The sequence below is a fragment of the Mycotypha africana genome, assembly GCF_025528875.1.
Source record: "Mycotypha africana strain NRRL 2978 chromosome Unknown BDF20scaffold_10, whole genome shotgun sequence".
Classification (NCBI taxonomy): domain Eukaryota; kingdom Fungi; phylum Mucoromycota; class Mucoromycetes; order Mucorales; family Mycotyphaceae; genus Mycotypha; species Mycotypha africana.
Genome location: NW_026515734.1, coordinates 994,611 through 1,017,982, shown reverse-complemented (window position 1 = coordinate 1,017,982; position 23,372 = coordinate 994,611). Strand labels below are relative to the sequence as shown.

The 23,372-nt window shown below is 37.4% G+C and overlaps 8 protein-coding genes across 8 annotated transcripts; 4 read left to right on the top strand and 4 right to left on the bottom strand.

Moving 5' to 3' along the window:
* Window positions 1-591: 591 nt before the first annotated feature.
* BDF20DRAFT_916128 (P-loop containing nucleoside triphosphate hydrolase protein) lies at window positions 592-4,448 on the top strand (the record flags this gene model as incomplete). Its single annotated transcript, XM_053084410.1, has 8 exons — window positions 592-645; window positions 710-910; window positions 976-1,196; window positions 1,285-2,032; window positions 2,100-4,042; window positions 4,120-4,180; window positions 4,249-4,300; window positions 4,384-4,448. 8 exons carry the CDS (start codon window positions 592-594, stop codon window positions 4,446-4,448), a joined length of 3,345 nt encoding a protein of 1,114 aa, XP_052932985.1.
* Window positions 4,449-4,690: 242 nt separating this feature from the next.
* Window positions 4,691-6,140, top strand: BDF20DRAFT_117324 (uncharacterized protein). The gene is made up of 4 exons (XM_053074721.1): window positions 4,691-4,713; window positions 4,823-5,038; window positions 5,111-5,194; window positions 5,280-6,140. Exons 2-4 carry the CDS (start codon window positions 4,912-4,914, stop codon window positions 5,900-5,902), a joined length of 834 nt encoding a protein of 277 aa, XP_052932984.1. The 5' UTR covers window positions 4,691-4,713; window positions 4,823-4,911; the 3' UTR covers window positions 5,903-6,140.
* A 1,509-nt stretch (window positions 6,141-7,649) lies between these two features.
* On the top strand, window positions 7,650-8,242 carry BDF20DRAFT_916126 (uncharacterized protein; the record flags this gene model as incomplete). Its single annotated transcript, XM_053084409.1, has 3 exons — window positions 7,650-7,847; window positions 7,900-8,085; window positions 8,162-8,242. The coding sequence occupies 3 exons, from the start codon at window positions 7,650-7,652 to the stop codon at window positions 8,240-8,242; spliced, it is 465 nt and encodes a 154-aa protein (XP_052932983.1).
* An 83-nt stretch (window positions 8,243-8,325) lies between these two features.
* Window positions 8,326-9,338, bottom strand: BDF20DRAFT_117061 (uncharacterized protein). Its single transcript, XM_053074720.1, has 3 exons — window positions 8,961-9,338; window positions 8,454-8,899; window positions 8,326-8,357 (listed from the first exon to the last, which is right to left on the bottom strand). Exons 1-2 carry the CDS (start codon window positions 9,254-9,256, stop codon window positions 8,668-8,670), a joined length of 528 nt encoding a protein of 175 aa, XP_052932982.1. The 5' UTR covers window positions 9,257-9,338; the 3' UTR covers window positions 8,326-8,357; window positions 8,454-8,667.
* On the bottom strand, window positions 9,264-10,136 carry BDF20DRAFT_890474 (uncharacterized protein). Its single transcript, XM_053082200.1, has 3 exons — window positions 9,834-10,136; window positions 9,690-9,773; window positions 9,264-9,634 (listed from the first exon to the last, which is right to left on the bottom strand). The coding sequence occupies exons 1-3, from the start codon at window positions 9,969-9,971 to the stop codon at window positions 9,422-9,424; spliced, it is 435 nt and encodes a 144-aa protein (XP_052932981.1). The 5' UTR covers window positions 9,972-10,136; the 3' UTR covers window positions 9,264-9,421.
* Window positions 10,137-13,090, bottom strand: BDF20DRAFT_890469 (Man1-Src1p-C-terminal domain-containing protein). Its single transcript, XM_053082199.1, has 7 exons — window positions 12,963-13,090; window positions 12,538-12,854; window positions 11,602-12,448; window positions 11,073-11,505; window positions 10,906-11,012; window positions 10,713-10,831; window positions 10,137-10,642 (listed from the first exon to the last, which is right to left on the bottom strand). Exons 1-7 carry the CDS (start codon window positions 13,006-13,008, stop codon window positions 10,433-10,435), a joined length of 2,079 nt encoding a protein of 692 aa, XP_052932980.1. The 5' UTR covers window positions 13,009-13,090; the 3' UTR covers window positions 10,137-10,432.
* A 1,042-nt stretch (window positions 13,091-14,132) lies between these two features.
* Window positions 14,133-17,451, bottom strand: BDF20DRAFT_838671 (uncharacterized protein; the record flags this gene model as incomplete). The annotated part of the gene is made up of 9 exons (XM_053079191.1): window positions 14,133-15,692; window positions 15,771-15,928; window positions 16,011-16,166; window positions 16,241-16,452; window positions 16,521-16,620; window positions 16,691-16,849; window positions 16,922-16,987; window positions 17,086-17,178; window positions 17,250-17,451. 9 exons carry the CDS (start codon window positions 17,449-17,451, stop codon window positions 14,133-14,135), a joined length of 2,706 nt encoding a protein of 901 aa, XP_052932979.1.
* A 3,433-nt stretch (window positions 17,452-20,884) lies between these two features.
* BDF20DRAFT_825891 (kinase-like domain-containing protein) lies at window positions 20,885-22,499 on the top strand (the record flags this gene model as incomplete). Its single annotated transcript, XM_053078012.1, has 7 exons — window positions 20,885-21,113; window positions 21,286-21,491; window positions 21,570-21,599; window positions 21,673-21,861; window positions 21,941-21,980; window positions 22,040-22,120; window positions 22,168-22,499. The coding sequence occupies 7 exons, from the start codon at window positions 20,885-20,887 to the stop codon at window positions 22,497-22,499; spliced, it is 1,107 nt and encodes a 368-aa protein (XP_052932978.1).
* Window positions 22,500-23,372: the final 873 nt, after the last annotated feature.

Here is a 23,372-nt window from a genome sequence, read left to right as displayed (position 1 = left end):
GCGATCTTATTCCCATTGCGTTCACCGTTTAACATCCATATTATCCAAAATAAACACCTTTTCGAGGAATACTTGTAGAACGCTAGGAATTTAAGCTAGCTGGAAGGAGTTCGTAGTTATGAAAGAAGGGGCACACCCCTCTGTCATTGAAAATGATTGATAAATAATTGCAAACTACATATTTTGTCAAGCTTTTCATAGAAGTTTCCTTTCAACATGCACAAAGAGTTTTCGAGTGAATACTTCTTTTCAGCGGCGAAGGACTCATTCAACATTATCTAGAGATACGAATACATTCTTTATAATCGCATACTTATTGGCAAGCTCAAATCACTGAATCCGTTATAAGAACAAGGACGTAAATAGCGTTTATGCTACTTTCAAAATCGTTGAACAACGCGTTAGTTGCGAATAGAAGAATAACACCTCTATAGAGATCATAGCTTTCTCCCCCCAACCCCTCTTTTTCTTTAATGAGAAGTTATAGAGCACAATCAAAATTCCGACAGAGTGAAAAGAAAAAAATCGCCAAAGAAACCACGGATTTTCTTTCGCGCCCCTTTTTTCGAATTTGGTTTTAGTTCGGCTGTTATGCCTTCAACGCTGAAGAGAAAGAACGGCTACAATGGTCGCTCAGAACACGAGGTAAACTGTCGAAAGAACAAGCTTGCTTTTGATGAATAAGTTTATCCAATTCCGTATATTTTAGGGGGCAGAACACCATAAGAAGCCTAAGCTCTCTTCAAGTTCCATCGATTTAAACGACGATGAAAACGCGAGTAGAATTATGGACGAAGACGATGGTGATATTGAATTTTCCAGAGCAGAAGTCGTTGAGGATGATGAACCAGTTGAAAGATGTACGAATGGCCAGCAGCACAGTTTGAATGGGGTTGACTTGACCGATATGGTGAGTTGTTGTCAGCTTCTACGAATAAGTCGGAACTGCGATTAAGCAAAGCGATAATTTTATAGAGAATCAACAAGGCAGGAACCATTGCAAGAGTAGAGCTAGTTAACTTCATGTGCCATAAGTATTTGAAAATTGATTTTGGTCCAAAAATCAATTTTGTAATCGGTCACAATGGCAGTGGTAAAAGTGCAATTTTGACAGCCATTACACTTGCCCTGGGTGCCAATGCCAGCTCCACCAATCGGGGTAGATCTTTGAGCGATTTCATCAAGAACGGTGCTAGGTAGGGTTTCTAGGCCTTCCTAATGGAAAATTAGGCTTTCTTTTTGGTTTATTGAGTGTTTTAACTTGCAATTTCATTGTTCCTTTAGTGCTGCAAATATTACGATCCATTTGACGAATGGTGGAGACTTACCCTATAGACCCGACATATATTCTGACATGATTATTGTGGAACGAAGAATCAATAAAGACGGACCAGCTCCGTACAAAATCAAAAATGCATCTGGACGAATTGTTTCTACTAAGAAAGAAGACCTTATCGCTATCTTGGATTACATGAACATTGTGGTGACTAATCCTTTGACAGTATTGATGCAGGATAAAGCAAGAAAATTTCTGAGTGATAGTTCACCTGAGGACAAGTATGAACTCTTTATGCAAGGAACTCAGCTAACTAATCTGCAGGACGATTTTGAAGCAATCCGCGAGAATTTGGAAACGGCACGCGCTACTCTTGAAAGAAAGAAGCAAGGTTTGCCTGCTCTCCAATCAGAGGCCAACGAAGCCAAGAAACGTTATAAGGATATTCAGGAAGCCAAGCAGATCGAAGATAATATTGATGTGCTGAATAATGAATTGGTTTGGTCGCAGATTATCATGAAGGAAAAGCAACGTGATGAATGCAAATTGAATGCAGAAAAAGCCAAGAGAGAACTTGATCTTATACAAGAAGCTTGTAATCAGCAAACGGAAGAAATTCAAACGGTCGATCAGAGTATATTACAAGTAACTGATGAATTGCAAGCTGCTACTAATTTGGCCAACCCTGATGCGGAAGCTACAAGAGCTCTTTTACAGAAAAAAGTCGAACAGGAATTTGGAATAAAGAGTTTAAAGGTAGGTTTACGTTATAAAGCAAAGCATCGCAGTGATATTCTTACTAACAATTTTGAATGATTCTCAGAGTGACCTTCAAGCTATTAACGAGGAAATCAAAAAGACTAAGAAAAGGAAAGAGCAATTTGAAAGAGAACTCAAAGCAGAAGAGGAAAAGCTGGAAGCAAGCAGTAGAATCAAGCGTGACGAAATTTCTGCAGATATGGAGAAATTGAGAGCACAGATTCAAAGTAAAGTCAGTAAAGCCAAACAATTTGGTAACGAACAGAAAGATCTCGAAAAGGAGATAGACGAAAAGAAAAGACAAATGGAAACCAATTCGCATTCTATCAGTTCCCTCAAACGTCGTATAGACGGAATAAGGGACGTTATCAGAAATCTGCAAGAACAAAAAGGAAACCGAATGAGAGCTTATGGTCAAAAAATGCCAGATGTATTAGCGGCTATTCGTAGGGAAAATCGCTGGGAAGGCAGAAGACCCGTCGGACCCATGGGATCCACTCTACAAGTTGCTGAGCCAAAGTATACTCAAATCATAGAATCCGTACTAAACAGAAGTTTAAATGCTTTTGTGGTAGAAAATTTTGCTGATAAGAACTTGCTTTTCAGTATTCTCAAGAGTTATAAGATGCACCTCATACCTATCATTGTTGCCGAATATGATTTATTTGATTACTCAGATGGTGAGCCAGATGAACAATATCTAACGGTACTTCGTGCGCTGAAATTTGAAGATGAATGGGTCAAAAGGCAACTGATTATTGCCAATAAAATTGAAAAAATGTTATTGATGGATGATCGGCAGCGTGCTGATGAAATTATGTACAACAGACCACGAAATATCGATCTTTGTTTTACCAGCAACGGGTATAAAGTGGGCGGAAAATCTGGTAGTATGAAGACTGAATCGGTCGAAATTTATCGTGGTGCCTCGAGATTCCAAACAGATGTCGATAGTCGAATCAGAGAAGAATCTGAAAGTCAACAAGGACTCCTACGAGAACTCCAAGGTTTAGAACAGCAAGCCAGACAATTACATTCGGCAATAGCCCAACTTAATCTTCGCAAGGAAGAGTGCAAAAATTCTGAATCTGGCCTTAAACGACAAATACAAACCATTGAGCGTCAAATCTTTGAAAAGGGACGAATGCTTGAAGAAAATGATCCAGTTGATTTAAGTTCTTTCGAAGAGGAAATTAGAGAGTGTGAAGAGAAATTGAGAAGTCTCTTTCAACAATTTCAGGATGTTAAAAAGCAAGAAGAAGCAGCCAAAAGTACTCTTCGCGAAACGTTGCAAGAATTACAGGTATATCAAAGAAAGGAGAAGGAACGCCAAGAATATGCCAACGAATTCCGCCACAAGCTTAATCGGTTGGAAGAAATAAAACAAAACTTGATTGCAAAGCTAGACGAGTTAAAATTACAGAAGCAGACCATGAAAGCCCGCTATGAGAGTCATCATGTCAGTTATCAAGATTGTGAGAGGACCGTCAGAACTTGGATTGAACAAAGCCGAGAAGACTACCCCGACCGTGTTGAAACGACAAGAAAGCCTCAAGAAGTTGAAAAGGAAATTAAACGTTTACAGAGTAATGCTGAACAAATGGAAAGCAGAATGAACATGTCACTTGAAGAATTGGAGCAACAAACGTATGATACCCTTGCAAGGTGGAATGAGGCCAATGATACGATCAAAGGGATGGAAAAACTACACCGGTCCTTACAGAGAATGTTGCGTGATAGAATGGACAAATGGGAAGCATTCAGACAGTATATTGCACTTTCTGCCAAGCAGTACTTTAGCTATTATCTTCATCAACGTGGCGATGAAGGAAAATTGCGTTTCAATCATGAAAAGAGACAACTTGATATTCGTGTATCGACAGGAGATCAATTTGTTAAGGGTTCCCGTCAGAAAGACTCAAGATCTCTCTCAGGTGGCGAAAAGTCGTTTACACAAATCAGTTTGTTGTTATCACTATGGCAGAGTATATCATCTCCTATCATTTGGTAAGTAGGCACTTTTCTTGATCATACTCCTTTCTTTTTAATTTGAGGACAATTCTTACCTTCTTCATACTATGTAGTCTTGATGAATTTGATGTCTTCATGGATGCTGTCAACAGAAAGCAAACAATGAATATGATTGTAAGTCTATATATTCTAGCCATCCTTATAGGCTATCAAATTTCTAAGACAATCTTACTATGCTGTAGATGAATGCTGCCAGTGATAACTCTTCACAATACATACTAATTACGCCACAAGGTAAGGCAAAAGCGCATAAAAGAAATGCTGAGCAAGAAAAAAAAAATTAATGATCTGTTTTCTTTCTTCTAATTTTTCTATAGATGCAAGTAATATGGAACCTGGACCATACGTTACTGTCCATCGAATGGCAGATCCCGAACGCTAATTTCTGATTCTTGGCCTGTGTTGTATTGTCATAACTGTGTAAATAGCATTTCCAATGCTTTCTGTATTGTATTTAATTGTTAACCTATTCCCCTTCCGTATTTTTGAACGCATTCCCTCATAACCTTTTGTTTTGCTTTTACTATCATCTTTTCATATCCGAAACAGCTGAACGGAATATACTACGTTTGCATATCATGAATCTTGAGCATATTAGTAGGCTTTACCGAAGATATACGATAGTGTGGCTGACAGTTTACCGAAAAGTACAGTGTAACAGTACTGATCTGAGGATTCATCTGACATGATTGGCTACGCCAAGAATTTTAAAAATAAAACTATCCAGCCTAATTTTTTTTTTTTTTTTCCTTTTAGTTTCTGTCATATTTAAACCTGATTTAAACTTCGGCTTTTCCTTAACCTTTCTTCTTTAAAGTTTCTTTCTACGCTACCTTGAAACATTAATGGCTTTAAATAAAAGCAGTTCTCTATTATTCTCATATACCATTCTAGCCTTTTTGGCTGCATTTTTGGGTGACTTTGTCACAGCCGCTCCTATATCAGCAGATGGAAGTTCTGCGACAATAACATGTAGGTTATCAAGAACAATTTTAACAGTAATAATGCGATAACAATAAAGATTAAACAGAAATATGTTCATAGTCGCAGGACATTCAGTCACTGTTCATGGTATTGTTTTCAGTGTCGTATTATTTGTTACTGGCGCCTATCTCTGTTTTGTTGGAGGTAAGATACAAGTGTTTCCGTTTCCAATAGGTTCAATGTACGCTGACTGACAACCATCCATTTATCTATGCGAACGATTATATAGGGGTGTTTCAAAACTTTACCATGTTTATTGTCGGCTTTTATTGTGGAGCAAATATTGCTTATATTATTCTCACTAATGCTAAGGCGGATTACGGAAGTAACACCGATACCATTTTACTCGTCGTGAGTATTGTGGTCGGTTTATTAACAGGTGGTTTACTATGCTGCTGCTTCTTCTTGGCCGTCTATTTACTCGGTGCTTTACTCGGTTACATGGTTGCCCTTTGGTTTTTGTCTTGGAATACCAATGGTGTTATCCAATCTAATTGGGGACGTGCTATTCTGATCGTTGTTTGTTGCGTGGTGGGCGCCATTTTGATGGCCTTCTTGGAACGGCCTATGTTTGTTATCGCCACGGCTTTCATCGGTTCATTTGCCATTTTCTGTGGTATAGACGTTTATGCAAACACCGGATTTTTGGAAGCTGTGAATCAATTCTTGCATGCTAGAAACTTGGATACAGTTGTTACAGCAACAAGTGCACTAAGAGGCATGCTGGGTGGCTGCTTGGCACTAGCTCTCTTTGGCTGTTTGATCCAATGGTGCATGCTTAGAAGGGATCACTCATCCTACAGAGTGTGGAGAGAACGTTATCCTCCCCGTGGCGGTTGGACCCGCGTATAAAGACAATTAAAAGTCAAAATCTCCAAACACAGCTATTATTTATTTATATCTATATTTACAAACCCACATCTAACATACTTCTTTCTTTTTTTGTCATTTAAACGTGTATAAATAACGTATATTCCCTTCTTTTTCCTCTTACTACTACTTTTTAGTATTAGATAAAGCAGACTTCAACATACATATTGTCATTCATCTGCCCTGATTTCAGCCAAGTGTTGTTAATCACTCGGTTAAATCTGAGTTTATATTACCTTGTTCGGAAATACAGTGTTTTAGCTTCAACTTTACACTTTATACAAATTTTATTGGACAAGATAAATATTAATTTAGATAATTTTAGATTACTTTAGGATGAAATGGTATAATATTCTTGGACGATTTATTGAAAAAATAATTGGAGACATTATTTTGAAGGTCAGTGGACATTTTTCAATTGATAGTGGCATTACGTTAAAGTACTACGAGACGTACTGAGTATTTTAGTGTGACACGCTTATCAGCAATAGATACAGGGTTGTGGTTTACGAGACTTTATTTATGAATTATATGAATTGATCTGCGCGTTAAACTGATCTTAGACACGTTCTTCCGCCACGTAGATAACGGTTGTTGTTGTCAATCGTAATAAAAAATAGATGTTGTCAAATTTGAAGCATTTAGATGCCTTTCCTTTGACTTCCATCTTCTTCTTATATACTTTCTTTCCTCATTCTGATAGCTACTACTCACCATGTACAAAGCCAAAACCTTGCAAAAAATCAAATCGGTGACAGAAGCCCATAAGAATAAAGTCAAAGATGAGTCCTTCCGTGATCCAGGGCGAAGATCTGTCTTCACAGCGGCAATCGGACTAGATCATAACAAACATCAAGTACCCAGCTGCTCTACCAAGGAATATTATCATATGACCGGAAGTACCAGATACGCTGCTAAAAACATGTTGGCAATTAGCGATTCGATCTGGAAGTCAACAGGAAGACCTGCGGAGTTCTCTAGAAAACCAAAGTCGCCCGCATCAACCACTTAACCCCATCCTCTAATCGCCAGCACGAAGCTGGTTTGATTTTTACAGGTAAGTGTCTCAATTTTTGTGTAGTTCGATCTTGAAAATATAACTCAATAATCTCAAAAATTTACTTTTTTCGTCTAGTTATATTGCGGCTTAGTCTAAACCCAAAGCTAAAAAACTGTAGTTGGCACTGGGTGACACACCCAGAAAATGATTGCACATGAAATTTTTACTTGGCAAAAGTATTCTATCACTTGGCACGTTTTCCAAATAAAAAACTGCTCAACATTGAAATTAGCGTCCTTTTTCATTCATTTTATCTCATTAGAAAATGACCTTTCAAGTCTTTCAGGAAAATGGTGTCGGAAATGTGTTTGCCGAAAATGAACATTAACCAGCTGGAATGGTTGTTGATGATGTGAATTTTTCCCTTGAAAGCAATACAAGCTATGATTCTTATGCACTTTAAGCCACCGAAACAAGTAGTAAAGATCAAAGATGTTAAACTAGAGACAGTTCTAGGCAGTGAAATAATCCCAAGAGATTATACGAGGCCCAATGAGAAAAAAGTATAATTTTGCGCTTGTATACGATCAAGATTACTCTGTTGCTGCAGCTGCAGCAAAACAATTGAGTGTTATTCTAAGAACAGCTTATAAATTTGTCACCGCTCACGCGTGCATTATATATGTGCCTCTTCCTTTCCCGCAACATCTTAATTGTTACAAATTTTTAATGGACGTTATTGAAGAATTCCTCGAAAAGCAACCGGTTTCCGGCAAAGTGAAAATCTCTTTATTTATTCAGGAAAGCGAAGCTATCACCACCAAAATGTCTTATGATATTCCAACGTTGAATGCTCTGGAATTGAGAAAGTTTTGGAAACATCTTTTAGACAAGTGTCAGCAAAGCTTCATTTGTGGTTACAGTCGTGTAGTCTGGGAGCGACTCATAAAGCTGATCAGAAAATTCAATACAAGAATAGAATAAATCAAATAGCCAAGCAGAGGATGTTGAAGACGACGTATTGATAACAAAGCTGAGTGAGAGATCGGTTCCGGTAGATGAGGTGACTACTTGGAACTATAATAGCCAAAAAGATTGTATTTATCCGGTGCTATCGATTACCGAATTACTCAACACAGTGAACTTTGACATCCTTTTTTTCGGTGTAAGTCCATCAGATGCTATATTCAACGGCTAAGGGAAAATTGTTATTACAATGGCTCTGAGTTTAATGTTGATAGCAGGCTTTCCCTGCTAGCTCTAAATCTGACGACGTGACTTACTGTTGTATCGATGAAGATATCACTGCTGAATATTACTAAGTCCGACCAGTAAGGGTCGAGTTGAGTTAACATAGTTCATGGTGAATAGGCCTGTATACCCATTTCGTAAAAGATATAAATACCAGTTGATTCTGTTCATCTAAACGATCTTCATCTAAATTTCAAGAAAGAAATAAACTTGAACCTTCCAGAGTTTTCACAGACTTGTCACTTGTTTATTTCCTACTTTTATTCTATATTTTGATCTTACCGATCCAACACTTACCCTTTCTGTTTCTTGTCGCTGGGCTCTGAGGAGGAAGGGCCATCTTTTCTCCTTAATGAGACTTTTTGAGGAGGGGTATAAGATGGTGTACAAATTGCCATCTTCATCGGACTAACTTTCGTCTGAGCCGTATTCATCGTGCATAGTTATGTAGTCTTTCAATCCGAGGTACCCGTCGTGTATAATGCTAACCATCTTATCAATATTTTTGATGTAACGAGGGGTATCCTTGACATAAGTTGCTTGACTGACTGGTATTTTGAAGCTCATAGCTTTTACGAAACAGAAGATATTCATCAATTGCCATCATCAACATGTACACATACACGGTGTTCCTGTACACTTGAACTCCATACAATCTGATTTTGGTGGCATCAGAAACGACAAGCTTCTGCCTCAAAATGCTTTTAAATACGTATTTTAGATTTTTGCTATTTTCAATCGATCTTTTAAGAAATGGTCGTAATCTTCTTTCAACATAGGACCAGATACCTCGAGCAAGAGGAACTCCAATTCAAACTCTTTTGAAGCAAGGATAGCATCAATAGATGCACCTGAGGCTCTGTACTCGTCGTCTTTTTCGCTAAATTTTCTTCTTCTTTCGACGCCGCGAGCTTTGTTTCTCCCCATTTAATTTTCCAGACGCTTTTGTTACTGTGACGAGCAATGGTTAAAACTTTGCTGAAATACTTGATGAGAAATGTATACTCGTTTTCATCTGCAATATCATCATCCTTCAGTCGGCGTCTTTGTAGTTTAATGAGTTCTAGACATTTCTTCTTTAACATATAATTGACGTCTTTTTTGTTGAGGTTCTTCTTGGCCTCCTTTTCGTTTGCTTTTGACAATGTTCCACTTGTACCAAACAAGACGTCTTTAGAAAACTTGCATGCAACATCTTCCTCTGTCAAATCGCTGCTGGACTGTGTTGCTTTTTTGACAAGACGTGCTGCTTACTTTGGGTAGCTTTCCCCAAGTAAGAGCTTAGTCTTGTTCTCATCAATTTTACTGACAAAATCTAATATCCCGTAATATACATAATCTTGATTACGAATGTTAAAGCATTTCTTTAACTTTTTTCTTTCTCCATTGAAATTGTAGCGGAGGCTGATGGGCTCACAGCCAAAAGGAATATCCAGATTCTCTGTGTTGAAAAACACGGTAACCTATAGCACGGGATGAATACAATATTCTTGGCTTATTATAACTCAAAGTACTTACCTCATCGACAGGAGCCAATCTCTCATTAAGCTTTGTGATCAATAAATTATCCACAACATCCTCTGCTTGGCTATTTAACATATTCTATTCAAAAAAGAAAAGTGTTAAACTTGAGAAGGTATCGGTTGTAAAAATCGTACTTACTCTCCTGATTAGTTTCATAAGTCGCTCCCAGTCTACAAGATTGTAACCACAAATGAAGCTTTGCTGATACTTGTCTAAAAGATGTTTCCAAAACTTTCTCAATTCCAGAGCATTCAACGTTGGAATATCATAAGACATTTTGGTGGTGATAGCTTCGCTTTCCTGAATAAATAAAGAGACTTTCACTTTGCCGGAAAATAGTTGCTTTTAGAGGGATTCTTCAAAATCGGTGAAAGGGGGGGTAGACATTTGATGCAGGCGACACCGGGTGACGCGAAATAAAAAATTCAAGTTTTTTTTTTGGAGTCCGAAACTGAGATTTTTTTATTTAGAAACCATGCCAAGTAAATTTAGCAAATGTGCCATCTCAAAATTGTACTTGTGCCAAGTAAAACTTTCAAGTGTACAATCCTTTTCTGTATGTGTCCATCTACTTCCGGAAAAGGTGTAATCGGTAGGCAAAAAGGAACTTTATTATTTCCTTTTTTATTCAATACCAAGTTGTATGAGATAGCATATGATACAAGATTAATGAGAAAGACAGTTTAATACATACAGTTTTGAAATTGCTAGGGTTCTATTGCCCACTTAATGGCAAATTAAGCAGTTAATTCCCAAAATTCAACAGGATCACCTCTCACTTCACGGAATGATTTTCTGATATGAGGATGTGATTCCATTTGCTCAGCAACCTGTTGCCAATCATTCAATGTTTTACTATTGTTAACATCTACAACAGTTGACCGGAGTTGTGAGACTGGGAGAGCTGGAGATGGATGTGCTTGAGAATCCTTCACATGATTTTCGTACTATAAAATTGGTCTGTTAGTTTGGGCATGTCCCACAAAAGATCACTTTCACTGAAATAACCGTTTTTACCTGTTCCTTTAAACGCTCTGTTAAATCTTTCACCAGCTTGTTAATTTTCGCTTTATGAGCATTCGCCTTTCTGTATTCTTTCGAAACTCCATAAACTGATGATAAAACCAGAACTACGGCTGTAAAATTTTGCGTAAATGATTAAGAGTCAGTAGATGTTCATATTATCAGCTTTTGTATCGCTCTAACTTACCAATAATTGCAGTCCTAACTTCTTGTGGGGTTTTAAGATACATGCGTCTTAACCGACAAGTCATTGGGAATTTTGCACGACTAGTACCTATGTATCTTTCATTATCACTATAACCGAATGTAAATTAGTGCTATTCCAAAGAGGCAGGAAGAATTCGTTATACTTACGATTCCCAGTAGAAGACCTTTGAATCCTCTAACACAGAGGTCAGTGCAAGCAGCAAAATCTCATCTAAAAGAGTCAAAGGTATAAAGGGCTCTACAGTATGTCTCAACTTTGACAATATATCGTTTACTGGGATACGAGCAGTAGGAATAGATTCGTCGTCTGCATCAGGATGTGTCATTAAATATTCACAAGCTGCTTCTCCTTGTCTAAGAGCCAATTGTCTTTTAATCTCTCGTTCTACTTTAGCGACATATTTTCCAAGTTTCGAGTCTTGAATACAATCGTCACCAATTGGGAGTTTGCCTCCAACATTGTAAATGGGTGTTCTTCGTTTGTACATTGAGTCGCACGTCAATTCCCCATTGATACAGTGACCATGGTCTGGACATGGAATGCATGGGGTGGGTAGTATAGAGAATATACGCGATGTTCCTTTAAAGAGAATAGATGAAAAAGGAAAATGACGAACGTCGATTCTAAATAAGCGGATACTCTTATCTGAAAATGCGTTTTTGAAGCGTAACTTACCAGTAGTATTTGTAGGAACTGTTGGTACACTTGGACAGTATCCATTTTTATGACGTGCGTATGCTGTAATAAGAAGTCCTAGAGCACCCACAACCAAATATATCAAACTGATAATCAAGCCAAAGCGTTTTAGTTTGTTCCGCCATACTAAGGCTTTTTGCTTTGCGGCTGCTAACTTCTGTGCTCGTGTTTTGATATAAGGCTCGGCCAATTTTTCTGCAGGAATATATTGTTCCTTATAGAGTTGCACTAATTCTTCGTTGTCTACGTCTCCTAAATCCTCCTCATCTTCATCATCCTCACCGCCGCGGTCGACATAATCTTCATCAGACTCTTCTTCTAAATCATCTTCTGATTTTTCGGAATTTTCTTCTTCTGTACTTTCTTGTTCTGGGGAGGGAGACTTTGATGCTGCAGGTTGTTCTCCGTTGTCATCCCTTTCTGTTGTATAATGGGATAAGGAACGATCATGGTGACTATCATTAAGTTCTTCATGCTGATTGCCTTCATCCGCAGATTCAGCGAATGAATCTTCAGGGTTGAATGCTGGCACGTTATTATTTGCTGCTGCTGATTTTTTCGTAGATGCAGTGGTTCTAGTTGGTCGGCTAGTAGTTGTAGTCGATGATGGAGGTGTTTGAGGAACGAAGGGTAAGTTCTGATCTGTAGCCGATTGCTTCTTTGTCTTTCGAGTTTTCGTAAGGACTTTACGGGCTGTTACGGGAATTGCACGTTGCTGATGTACATTGTCCTCTTCAAAAGAATCCTCAGCATTAAAAGCTGGAGCTGATTGTGTTTGCGAACGTCTTTCTGCTGGTAACTCAGGGATAGCGAAGCCATCTTTATCCTTTTCGCATTCATTGATGAGCAGAAGGTCAGGTAAATTTAGTGACACTTACTGACAAAAGACGATAACAGGCTTTTATCAGGACATACCTTTCTAGGTCCACTTTGAGCAGTGTTGTTCTCTACTTTTTTGGTTCGACGACGACGAACGGGAAAAGCAACAAAGTTCCCCATGTCAGGTCTATGTATTTCTCTATGACCACGTCCATATTCTGTTGTGGGTTTCAGAGGAGCTTCATCCTTATTTCGATATCGTGCCAAAATCTCATCACGTCGATTGATGATGTTCTCTTTGAAAATACTTTCTAATTCGCTTCTAACAGCGCTATCCAATACTGGGATATTATGGGTCGCTAGGATCTCCTTCAATTGAAACTTTCTGAGAGAGCCCAAGGAAAACCCTTCCTCTGTATTGAAATTTTTTTGGAAAGCAATGGAAAGTTAAATTTCTTTAAAAAAAAACAATTCTACTTTGTACCATAAACGTGTAGATTTGTTGCGGAAAATGCGTTTACCAAGATAATAAAGTTCCTTAGGAACCTCGGAACTGTTGTCGCTCATTCGTATTTGACTTTGCTTCGAGTAAGATAAAAGATGAGTTATTAAGCTGTTGTACTACTGATAGAAAAGAAGAAAAGAAGAGTGAAAGAAATCGGGAAAAATTGAAAAAAAAAAAAAAAAAATTGACTTTTTTTTTTTCATGCTACTGCACAACGACGCGCTTTTCTAAATGACGTAGTGGCAACGGTTCTGTCACTGTATTCTCTGTGTCTCAAAACTCAGATTTCTTCCCCACTTTTCCATCACTGTTTTACGCATTATCTCTCAAGGAAACTTTGATGAGAGACTACAAGAAATTAAAACCTCACAGGAAGATAAAAAATCACAGTAGTAATGCGACAGTCGATGAAAGGTTTTCTAGATTTTACTTTCACTATTTAATTGATGTGCATTATCAACGCTTTGACTGCATTTGAGCTACTATTGTTTGTACACTTGACCGAGACTTCTCGTGTAATCATTACGATATTTGGATTATAATTGTTAGAATGGTGGAAATATAAGCAGTTTTATTACGCTTGCTGTTCTCTTTTGCTTTTTAATATTTCTGTTGGCTTCGTCCGACCCATCATTTTAGGACTTAGACTCTTCTTTAGTGATAATCTATCCACTGATACCGTGTATTTCATCAACTTAATATCTTTATTGCGATGCCAAACATTTGGGTAGTAACCTACTTATTTACTTATTTGTTTTTTTGTTTTTTTTGATTGACTATATCATAAAGTTCAAATCCTGAAGCTTCATTTTATTATTCTTTTTGGGTTGCTGTTCATGGTTCTATTTACATACATTCTTGCTCACCGTTTAATATGAAGGCTAGAACGGGTTGATTTTAGCGAACAATTTATTGCAATTACCAGCCATTAATGCTTATGTATGAACTGAGAATGTAAGATACTTGAGGGTAAAACTGGTTGTTTCGTCTTGACAATGGAAGAGGGAGAAGGATATAGTCAACTTTATAAATAATTCTATAAGCTGGGTGAAATAAGCTGGGTTCAGATGTTATTCATTACGCAACAAGGTGGCAATTATAAATCTTTTAACTGCTCGCTTGTTTGCGCTTTGTATAAAAATGCCCGAAAGATTGCATGTTAAATCAAACAATAAAAATAAATTATTTACACAGATGTGGGAATAGAATTTACTAATAGCTGTTGAGTAGTATAAATTTTATCGCTATCAGCATCCATAGTCAATGATGAAGTTGACCAAGTATCGTTATCAGAACGATTGCTATCGAGCTGTTGCTGCTGCTCATCTTTCTCCTCATCTAGTAAAGTGGACGGGCTGGTATCTGCAGACATATGTTTTAACAATTCAAGTTCGATATGGGCCACTTCAAGTTGTTGTACCGCCTTTGTGTAGGCTTCATCTTTTTCATTAAGCATAATTCTTAATTCAATCTCATCGTCTCTGCTATCTTGTAATTTTTTCATCAGGATAGCTGCCTCCTGACCCAATTGAAGATTGGCTGCTTCCAAGCGCCCTATTTCGGTATGAACCCGCGATAGATCTTCACTTATCGATTCTTTTTCGTGAATTTGCTCAGCAAGCTTTTTGGATAGCTCAGCGATTTGAGCAGCATCATCTCTCAGTTGTGCCTCAGCGTTCACTGTTTGCTCATACAGTTCAGCTAGCTGTTTTACTAATTGTTGATGAATCGTTTGCGCTTCTTCCGATTGTTTTTGTGCTTCCTTCGTTTTCTCTTCAGCCAACAGTCTTGCTTCTTTCTCCTGTTCTGATTGTTCTTGAACATGTTTTAGAGTCTGATAAATAGCTTTCTGTTCTTCATATGCTTCCATTAAGCGTTTCTCTAAAATCTTGGTACGTTCTGCTTCTAACTGTTCTGAAGCTTCATCGTCGTAACTTTTCAAAGCCATATACTTTGCTTTATAATAGGCTGCTTCTTTTTCAGCAACCTGTTTTATTTCTTCGATTTCTTCCAATTTATTCAATAACGGTTGATTTTGTTTATTCATATGATTCCTCAGTTTTCGGATCTCGCCTTTGGCGTCTACCAAGTACTGGAATAGCAGCAATTTCTCTTTAATCGTTGCAGCTGTATCTTCATCTGTACTGTTGCCATCTTTATCCGTTGTCGAGTTGTTCTCACTCTCACTATCACTAAACCTCATTAAGGCAGCCTGCATTTCACTTAATTCATCTTCTTCGAACTGCTCACCTTGTGAACGTCTTAAATGTCGTGCAATCGACACTTCCGTTCGCCACCATTGTTCTTTCTTTTTCATTTCTGTGATTATCGCATCACGCGTCATGATCTCCTTTATCAGATTGTTCTTCTCGTTAGGTTCCATGAAAGAGTCAGAAGATACTGGCGGAGGGGTTGGAGGAAGAGGATTGTTGCATTTGTTAGTCCGGAGCCGTGCGTAATGGTGGCGAAGTGAGGAATGTCTTTTTGGTTTCATCTCTGCATCAAGCATTGGCACAGCATTCTTAGGCTGACGAAATTCCTCCTTCAAAAAGGCACCTTCTCGTGCAGGACGCGGAGGCGTTGGAGGGCTAGTCAATGTGTGTCGGATTTTTCTAACATTCGGCTTTACACTTGTGGTATCAATCCTCAGTGGTTGTTGTTTCTGTGTGGCAAATTGCTGTGCCTTTTCATCAAATTCATGCGATTCATTTTCCAAAGCATACTTTGTACTATTAGGAATAGGCGACTAGAAAACGCATCGAGACTCATCAGTTGTCCGACCCAAATAAAGGCCCCCGATTTGTTTTTGAATAAAGCTACTTACCAAGGGTGGGCTTATATCTTTTTGTTGGTGATGCATACATCCTATCTTCTGCTGTACTTCAATTTTAGCGGATAATACATTCGGGTCATCCCCGTTGCTGCTTTCGATAGAATCATCATTTTTAGCAACAGCTGGCTCAGGAGGGTATCTTATTTTAGCTACCCAACAAAAGAGAGGGTCATCGTGTCAATAGCTGCACAAAGGGTGTGTGGTTCATTAGATAAGGTTTGTATACGTTACCACAGTCCAACGTAAACACATGTGTACTGTCTTCATTTTTTTCACTGTCAGTATCACCTCCAAACACGTAGAGTTTATTCTTAAATACAGTCAAAGTATGACCATATCTGGGGGATGGAGGTATACCCATACTTTGAAACATGTACCACCTTTTGCCTATTGAAAACTTTCATGAGTGATATATTTTGGTTATTGTCATCACCAACTTTTAAGATTTATCTAAAACTTACTCTTGATTTTGAATGCGCATAGATCGCCCAGTATACAACCATTGAGTCCTCTTCCGCCAAAAATATATATAGTGTCATCTACTAACGCAGCCGCGCAGCTTTCTCGAGGAGCGGGTATATAGCCTACCGCTGTTAGTTTCTCCCAAGTGTGTATCGTTAGGTCGAAGGACCAGATATCATTATATAAATGGCTGGAATTGATACCACCGAAGCTATAACAAAATGTTTATTACTTAGCACCTTTTGGTCTATCTTCTTCAAAAAAGAAGAAGGAGCTTACACATAAAATTTTCCTTCGTAAATGATCGAAATATGTCCAGATCGAGGTGTTGGACCCGAGTTTTTATATTCTATAAAATTCCATTCCGCTTTTGCTGGGTCTTGAAGCAAACGATAGACGCATTAACCACTACTCTTTCTTGCTCGTAAAGCTTATAGTACGATACTTACAGTCTTTCACGTTAAATGCACATAAGTCATTCATGTATTTTCTATGATAATGGCCTCCCCAAATGTACATGATGCCATCTTCTGAAATGCAAGCAGAATGGCCTGCTCTTTCTGTGGGTAATCTTCCTTTTGTTCGCACTCTTGACCATTGTCGGGTATCTAATTATATGGCATCGTCCGTGTTAATGAGATATAGCAGTTCTTTGAGCGAGGGAAAAACTGACACTTTACTTATTTGAAGGACGTAGAAATGTGGGTCCCAAATTTCATTGGGATTGATAGGTTCTCCGCCATAAACTAATAACAATTTTAACAAAACGTTTAAGTATAGACCTCTCTTACAATGCCTTCACTTCATTGTTATTGTCTCAGTTCATTTACTAAAGGATTTTTACGTATTAAAAATGTATCCATCATAATCAAAGATGCAAAACTTCGAGGTGATGGTAAATCACCTGCCGTTGTAACTGAATTAGCCGACATATTGTCTTTTTTGTTTTGTTAAAAAAAAATGGCAAGATATCTGCTATTTCTCATTGATTAACTTTGTTTTTCTTACTCGTATCAATGTAGAATAAATTCTTTTTGGTGAGTCCTTTATGCGTGCCACCATATACTACAAAAAACCTGCTATCAAGCATGACTGCACTGTGGCCGAATCGAGGTAAGGCATTATGACTGCCACCTATTTTGCGCTGTGACCAAGGGTATATTGCTTTATCGTTACTGCCAAGCTTAGAAAATTTTGAAAAGATAGCCATTTGGTGGAACTATCTGGATTAAAATGAGAAAAGTCAAAACGGAAAAAGTCAATAAATAAATAAAGATAGAATAAAGACGAACAACAAAGGAGAATAGGGAGGCCAAAGCTTTTTTTTTTTATTTTTAACTCAATTTACGCTTAATATGAAATTTGATTATAAAAATCATATTGAAGAAATTAGAAATTAGGAAATCTAAATTGAATGCTTCTAATGATTCACAGTATCTCCAGCACCGATTTGCGCAAATTGAAATCCTTTTTGCGCATTTAGCATAAAGCTAATAATCGTGTTAGTCGAAACGAAGACGGAAAATGTGATGCATACTTCTTCAGCCGCGCTTTCTTGATAGTTTGTCTCAAGCTAGCCATGTGGGTGTTGTAAGCAAATTGTCGATTTTGATGTAAATCCCAAATATGGGACTTGAATTTGAAATTATACAAAAGAACTGTACCAGGGGCGGGCCAGTGCCACAATATTAGAATTGCTCGTCATACCTTAATAAACTCCAGCTGACTTCCAATCCGCTCTTTCTTTTGGTTACTACGACTTTTATTGTCAAACGAACTTCACTCAATTAAGTTGCTTGCATTGTTTCCTGTCGGTCTTCCAAAAAAGAGCCACAATTTCATCTAGGTTTTCGTGAATTATTTGAACAGCAATAAGCAGACTTTATTAGTTTGAGAAAAAGAACTGTAGGCTCTTCTCATTGTAGGCAACCATATTCCGCATGAACGTACCAGCCCAATTGGCTTAGTTTCAATTGCGTCCACATACACACTTTAAGGGAATTGCTCAACTTAACTGTTGCGGTAGATACAAAGATTTGGCTCATATTGAGCCGTGCTCCCCAAAGTTAGAATATTTTAACCGGTACTTTTTGGTTTAAGCATAGTTAATGAGCTTATGCATTGCACATTCCCTACATAGTCAATTAGCATATATATATAAGATGACTGCAAGTACTTTAGAAGATGGTGAACTAGTAAAAAGGGACATTGCTCAGCGCTAAAATTTTTCTATGGAGCAATCGTTATGAAAATGGTTGAGAAGTTTACAGCTTTGTTCAACACGAACAACCTTTTCTACTTGAATATCTCACCAAACATAACCACACAAAATATGTTGAAAAAGACACGCTTTATCTCAACTCACTGATTCAAATGTACGCAGCAACCTTCAATCATCGAAATAACTGTATAGTTTCAAATAACCGTTACAATTGCTAACCAAGTCATACAACGTTGCTGAGAATTTAAAGTAGCAACATGCCAAAACGCTTTAATTCTACAAAGAAGTATAATCAAGAAGAAAGTCTGAACTTTTTCAATATACAATATATTTCATTAGAATTAGTTCAAACGAATTCCAAATGTTAGTAGAAGTGATGATAATTACTGAACTAGATGATTTGGATACAAAATCATTTATGATTGATAGAACAATAACCTAACCTAATGCATATGGCCATCCAATGCATTCTGACAGTCATTAATCTACGGTTTCCTTTCAGCAACAAATGAGGGCAAAATAGAAAAATTGTTGCCGTAATGGATAATAAGTAAACAAGAGATGAACGGTATTTCAGTTTCTAGAAATGATAGTTGTTTATCAAGTACAGGAACTCTTAAGCCTATGATAATGACTGACATTAGAATAAAATTATGGAAGCAGAAAATATCTGGAGAACCGATGCGTTACTTTTGTCAAGAAGCTCAAAGATCTTTTGCTGGTAAATGTCGATGAATTTAGAACCTCAAAGGTAAAAAGACTCCATTAATTTCGTCTTATACGCTAACTAACTTATTGTAAATACAAACTTGCTATTTTTGTTGTTAAATGCCTTTCATAAAAGCATGCATTGCGTTGATTGTTGTTTTCGTTCGTTAAAGCTGTGGATTTAAAATCTCGGCCACTATACTTAGTGGTCAAGTCGTTCTCAAGCATTTTTTAGAAGCAAGGGATCCTATTCTTTCAAATACATAGCAGTATTGAACACGAATTTCTTCTTTCAAAGAGGTTTGAAATATTTAGAGGTAAAACAGAAAGTACAACTTTAACCCCAATTCATCTCTTTCAATTTTATCTTCCTCATTGCTCCATACATTTTATCTACAGTATTATTAAATTGAAATGTTATTTTATCTTCACTGGTAGTTAGTGGTCTATTTTATCTATATCTGTTTTATGTCAAATGTACGATGCTATGAGCTATTTTAAGTATCGAAAATGCAAGATTTGTGTCAAATTGTATAAATCAGCTCTATACTTGCCACTTATCTTCTTAATTGTTCTATCCGTTCAGTTATATGGCTATTACAGAGGTTTGAGTCTCTAATTCAACACTCGAGAATGTTACACCGATTTAAACGATGATAGAATGGTGGATTCAATATTCGAGACAAATTGGATAAAAACTCTCGTAGGGGCGGTATTGGTACCTTTGATATTGAGGGTCTTACAAGTGAAGCTGATCAGCAATTAACGTAGCAATATTCATATCGTTACTTTGTGTTGTGTTGCTTTGATTTTTTTGAGTACATTACTGATTATATATATGCGTTTACGATAAGTGTAAACTAACATTATCGCGTTTAGCGGTGCTCCTCAAAGTAGCAATACTATTGCCAAGTACAGCTTTTGAGACAACAGTTGGAACAGCTTCAAGTTCATTTGCACTTGAAGATGTACGTCTGGCTATGAAAAGAGACCACCGTTCTATTGAAAATGAGAAGAACTCGTTAAGCTGACGCTAGAAAGTATCAAAGATGTATACGATTATGTCGCTTTTTACAATTGAAAAAAAAAAAAGGTTTGACAGGAACACAAGGTTGGTTTGATTTTGAAAAAGGTACCAACGTTGTACACTGTCTACTAATTTAAACCGCGCTTAATACAGTTACTGTCAGGGCGGCAAAACTCATTGAAACAATTAATGATATAAAGCATTAACCAAGTTTTCTTAAGAGTTGTTGAATATTCAAATCTGCATACTACGGTAAACTATCAAAACTGGAACTAAATAGATAGCAAGACCATTAACGATGATATAATATGCGATATGCACGGCAAGGAGAAGATAGCCCAAATAGGGTAGATACATTAAACTTTGATGGCAGACATCGAGGACGGAATTTCAGCGATAGCAGTAGTAGTAATGATCAAAATGCTAATAGTAATGGTGATAACAATGACAGTTATATTAATGAATAAGAAATATAGTCCTAGTATAGTCTTAAAGCATTGCATCTTTTACTTTATTGTAGTAAGATGGATAATTGTATTCCTATCAAATTTGGCTGCAGCCTCTCAGAATTTCTAAACTTTAAGCAATGCGAACTCAAATTAAAGCTCACTTCCTCCTTTTTCCTACAATACTTCTCTTTCGTTTGCGAGGCATTACGTTAAAGGCTGCTCGACCTATCAAATACTAATGGTGCATAAAAGCCGAAGAAAAACTATTATGAAGCGTATTATCGCTTTATTTAAGAAGACACATGAGAAGAAGGAGGAACCAGCTTATCCCCTTGCTCTCTCCAACACTTACAAAGTTACAAAAAAGACACTGGGAGTGGGCTCATTCGCAATAGTCAAGGAATGTGTTCATCGATCAACAGGATTACCGTTCGCCTTGAAAATTATTTTGAAAAAAGCTATTGCTGGTAAATACCAAAAAAATGCCTATGATGTATGGATCACTAGATGTATATTGTTTACTGACCTTACGTTCAAACGTAAAGGGAAAGAGCATATGCTAAGCAGTGAGTTAGGTAAAAACGCTTGCAAGAATTTTATACGTACTTGCTTCTGGACGCATTCTCATCTCAATATTAGATATTCTCAAACAGGTCAGGCATCCACATATTGTTTCAATGCATGATTTGTATGAATCAAAAGATGCTGTTTATATTGTGACGGATTTGGCCAGCGGTGGAGAATTATTTCAACAACTGCTAAATAAAGGAAGCTATACAGAAAAAGATGCTTCAAATTTGACAAAACAGATGTTGGAAGGGTTACAGTATTTACATGCAAGAGATGTATGTAAGCAGAATATTTACCACAACATAACTCAAGAGTAATGCTATGGATGATATCTCTAACTTTTTCCTCTGCAGATTGTTCATCGGGATATGAAGCCTGAAAATGTAAATCTTGCATAATAAACTTAGACAGCGAAGTTGTAGTGAAGCAAATTTTCAATTAACGTCAACTTGATAGCTGCTATTCCAAACACCCGCAGAGAATGCGAATTTAATGATTACGGATTTCGGCTTATCAAAAATTTTGAAAGGGCGCGATGATATATTAACAACAGCATGTGGAACACCAGGATATGTTGCACCGGAAGTTTTGAGACAAACAGGTCATAATAAACCGGTAGATCTATGGAGTGTGGGAGTAATTCTGGTACATATATACAATAACAATTGGTACGATACCATAGTGGAATAGTGACTTATTGTGGATGATTCTTATGAATATATAGTATACGCTATTGAGTGGCTATACACCGTTTTGGGGAGAAGGTAACGTAAAATTACGCTTAAAATTGAATCACTCCGCATATTGAAGGTGTTTTCTTTAGATCAAGCAAGTTTATTTGAGTCTATCATGTCAGGCAAATATCAATATGATGAAGAATACTGGCATGATATTTCTGATTCAGGTATGCTGTCTACTGCTCAATGAGTACAATCACCGAATCTATTTGAGTTTTTCTGCTCACCCGACAAATAAATGTAGCCAAAAATCTAATCGATCGCTTGCTTACGCTCGATCCTGACAAGCGTATCACAGCCGAGGAAGCTCTGCAGCATCCATGGATTACAAATTCGAATAAAGACGAAAATGGGCCGCGTACCAGTACCAACCTGGCGCCCACAGTCCGTAAAGGTTACAGTAGCAGAAATAGTTTTACGACAGCGACATTACTGAATCATCGTTTAAACAAGAAGAATAATGGATCTGACGTAGAAGAGGAAGATGAGCACAGTTTAACAACATCGGCACCATCGAGTAATCAAGAAGATGAAGAAAGTCGTTGACGAAGCCTACAAAAGAATACATTTGAATTAGAGGGTGATCCCTCAGCTATATCCTTTAGGTATTTTAGATTCGCTACTATTGCCTCTAACGTAAATAAGATATTATATAGTGTTGAAACAACTCGAGTATTTAGATATGAGAAGCGCTTTCTATTGACTGAATATAAGTTGATTTCTTTTTGGGAAAAAATTAAGTGTACTTTTAATTTTTTGTTGCCAATATATTTGTGATTCGATTGTAAATGCACCTGCCTTTCTCTAACTGTATTGAACACTCTATTCTGAAAGTTAAAAAAGAATGTCTGCATTGAAAGCACAGTTTTAAACGATTGTCAGTCTTTAAGAGCTCATTAAGTTGCAATCTCTGCTTTATGTCAACAATAAAACATAGAAGTAAAGCCCTCCTTTGTGAATGTACGTGATGTGTGATTGAGTCTGCTATCTTTCACTCCCGTAAAGCCACAAGTTGCATCCCGGTAGCTACTTTCTTGTACTTCTGTTCCCAATAATGAAACTCAACGTTCTCAACTTCTAGTGGATCATCAAACTGTATGCATAATTAGCTGTTCCGAAAATATAGCGTTGAACGAGATTCTGTTCTCTACAGCTCAAATGATGCGCACGTGCTGTTGGATTAATGTCAAATTCAAACCCATCCTTTAGTCTAACCTCAGAATTGCGTACTTGCTGTTGCTATTGCCGTAAAGGATTGAAATGTTATTGTCTATACTCAAACCAATCTTCTGCGTCTGTAATTTTTGTTCTGGTTATTATTAGTAAAGGGAAAGAACGGTAAAACAGAAAGACCAAACGTAGCTGCTTTTACTGAAAGAAAAAAGTCTCGTAATAGATCTTTTTTCAAACTTGATGCTG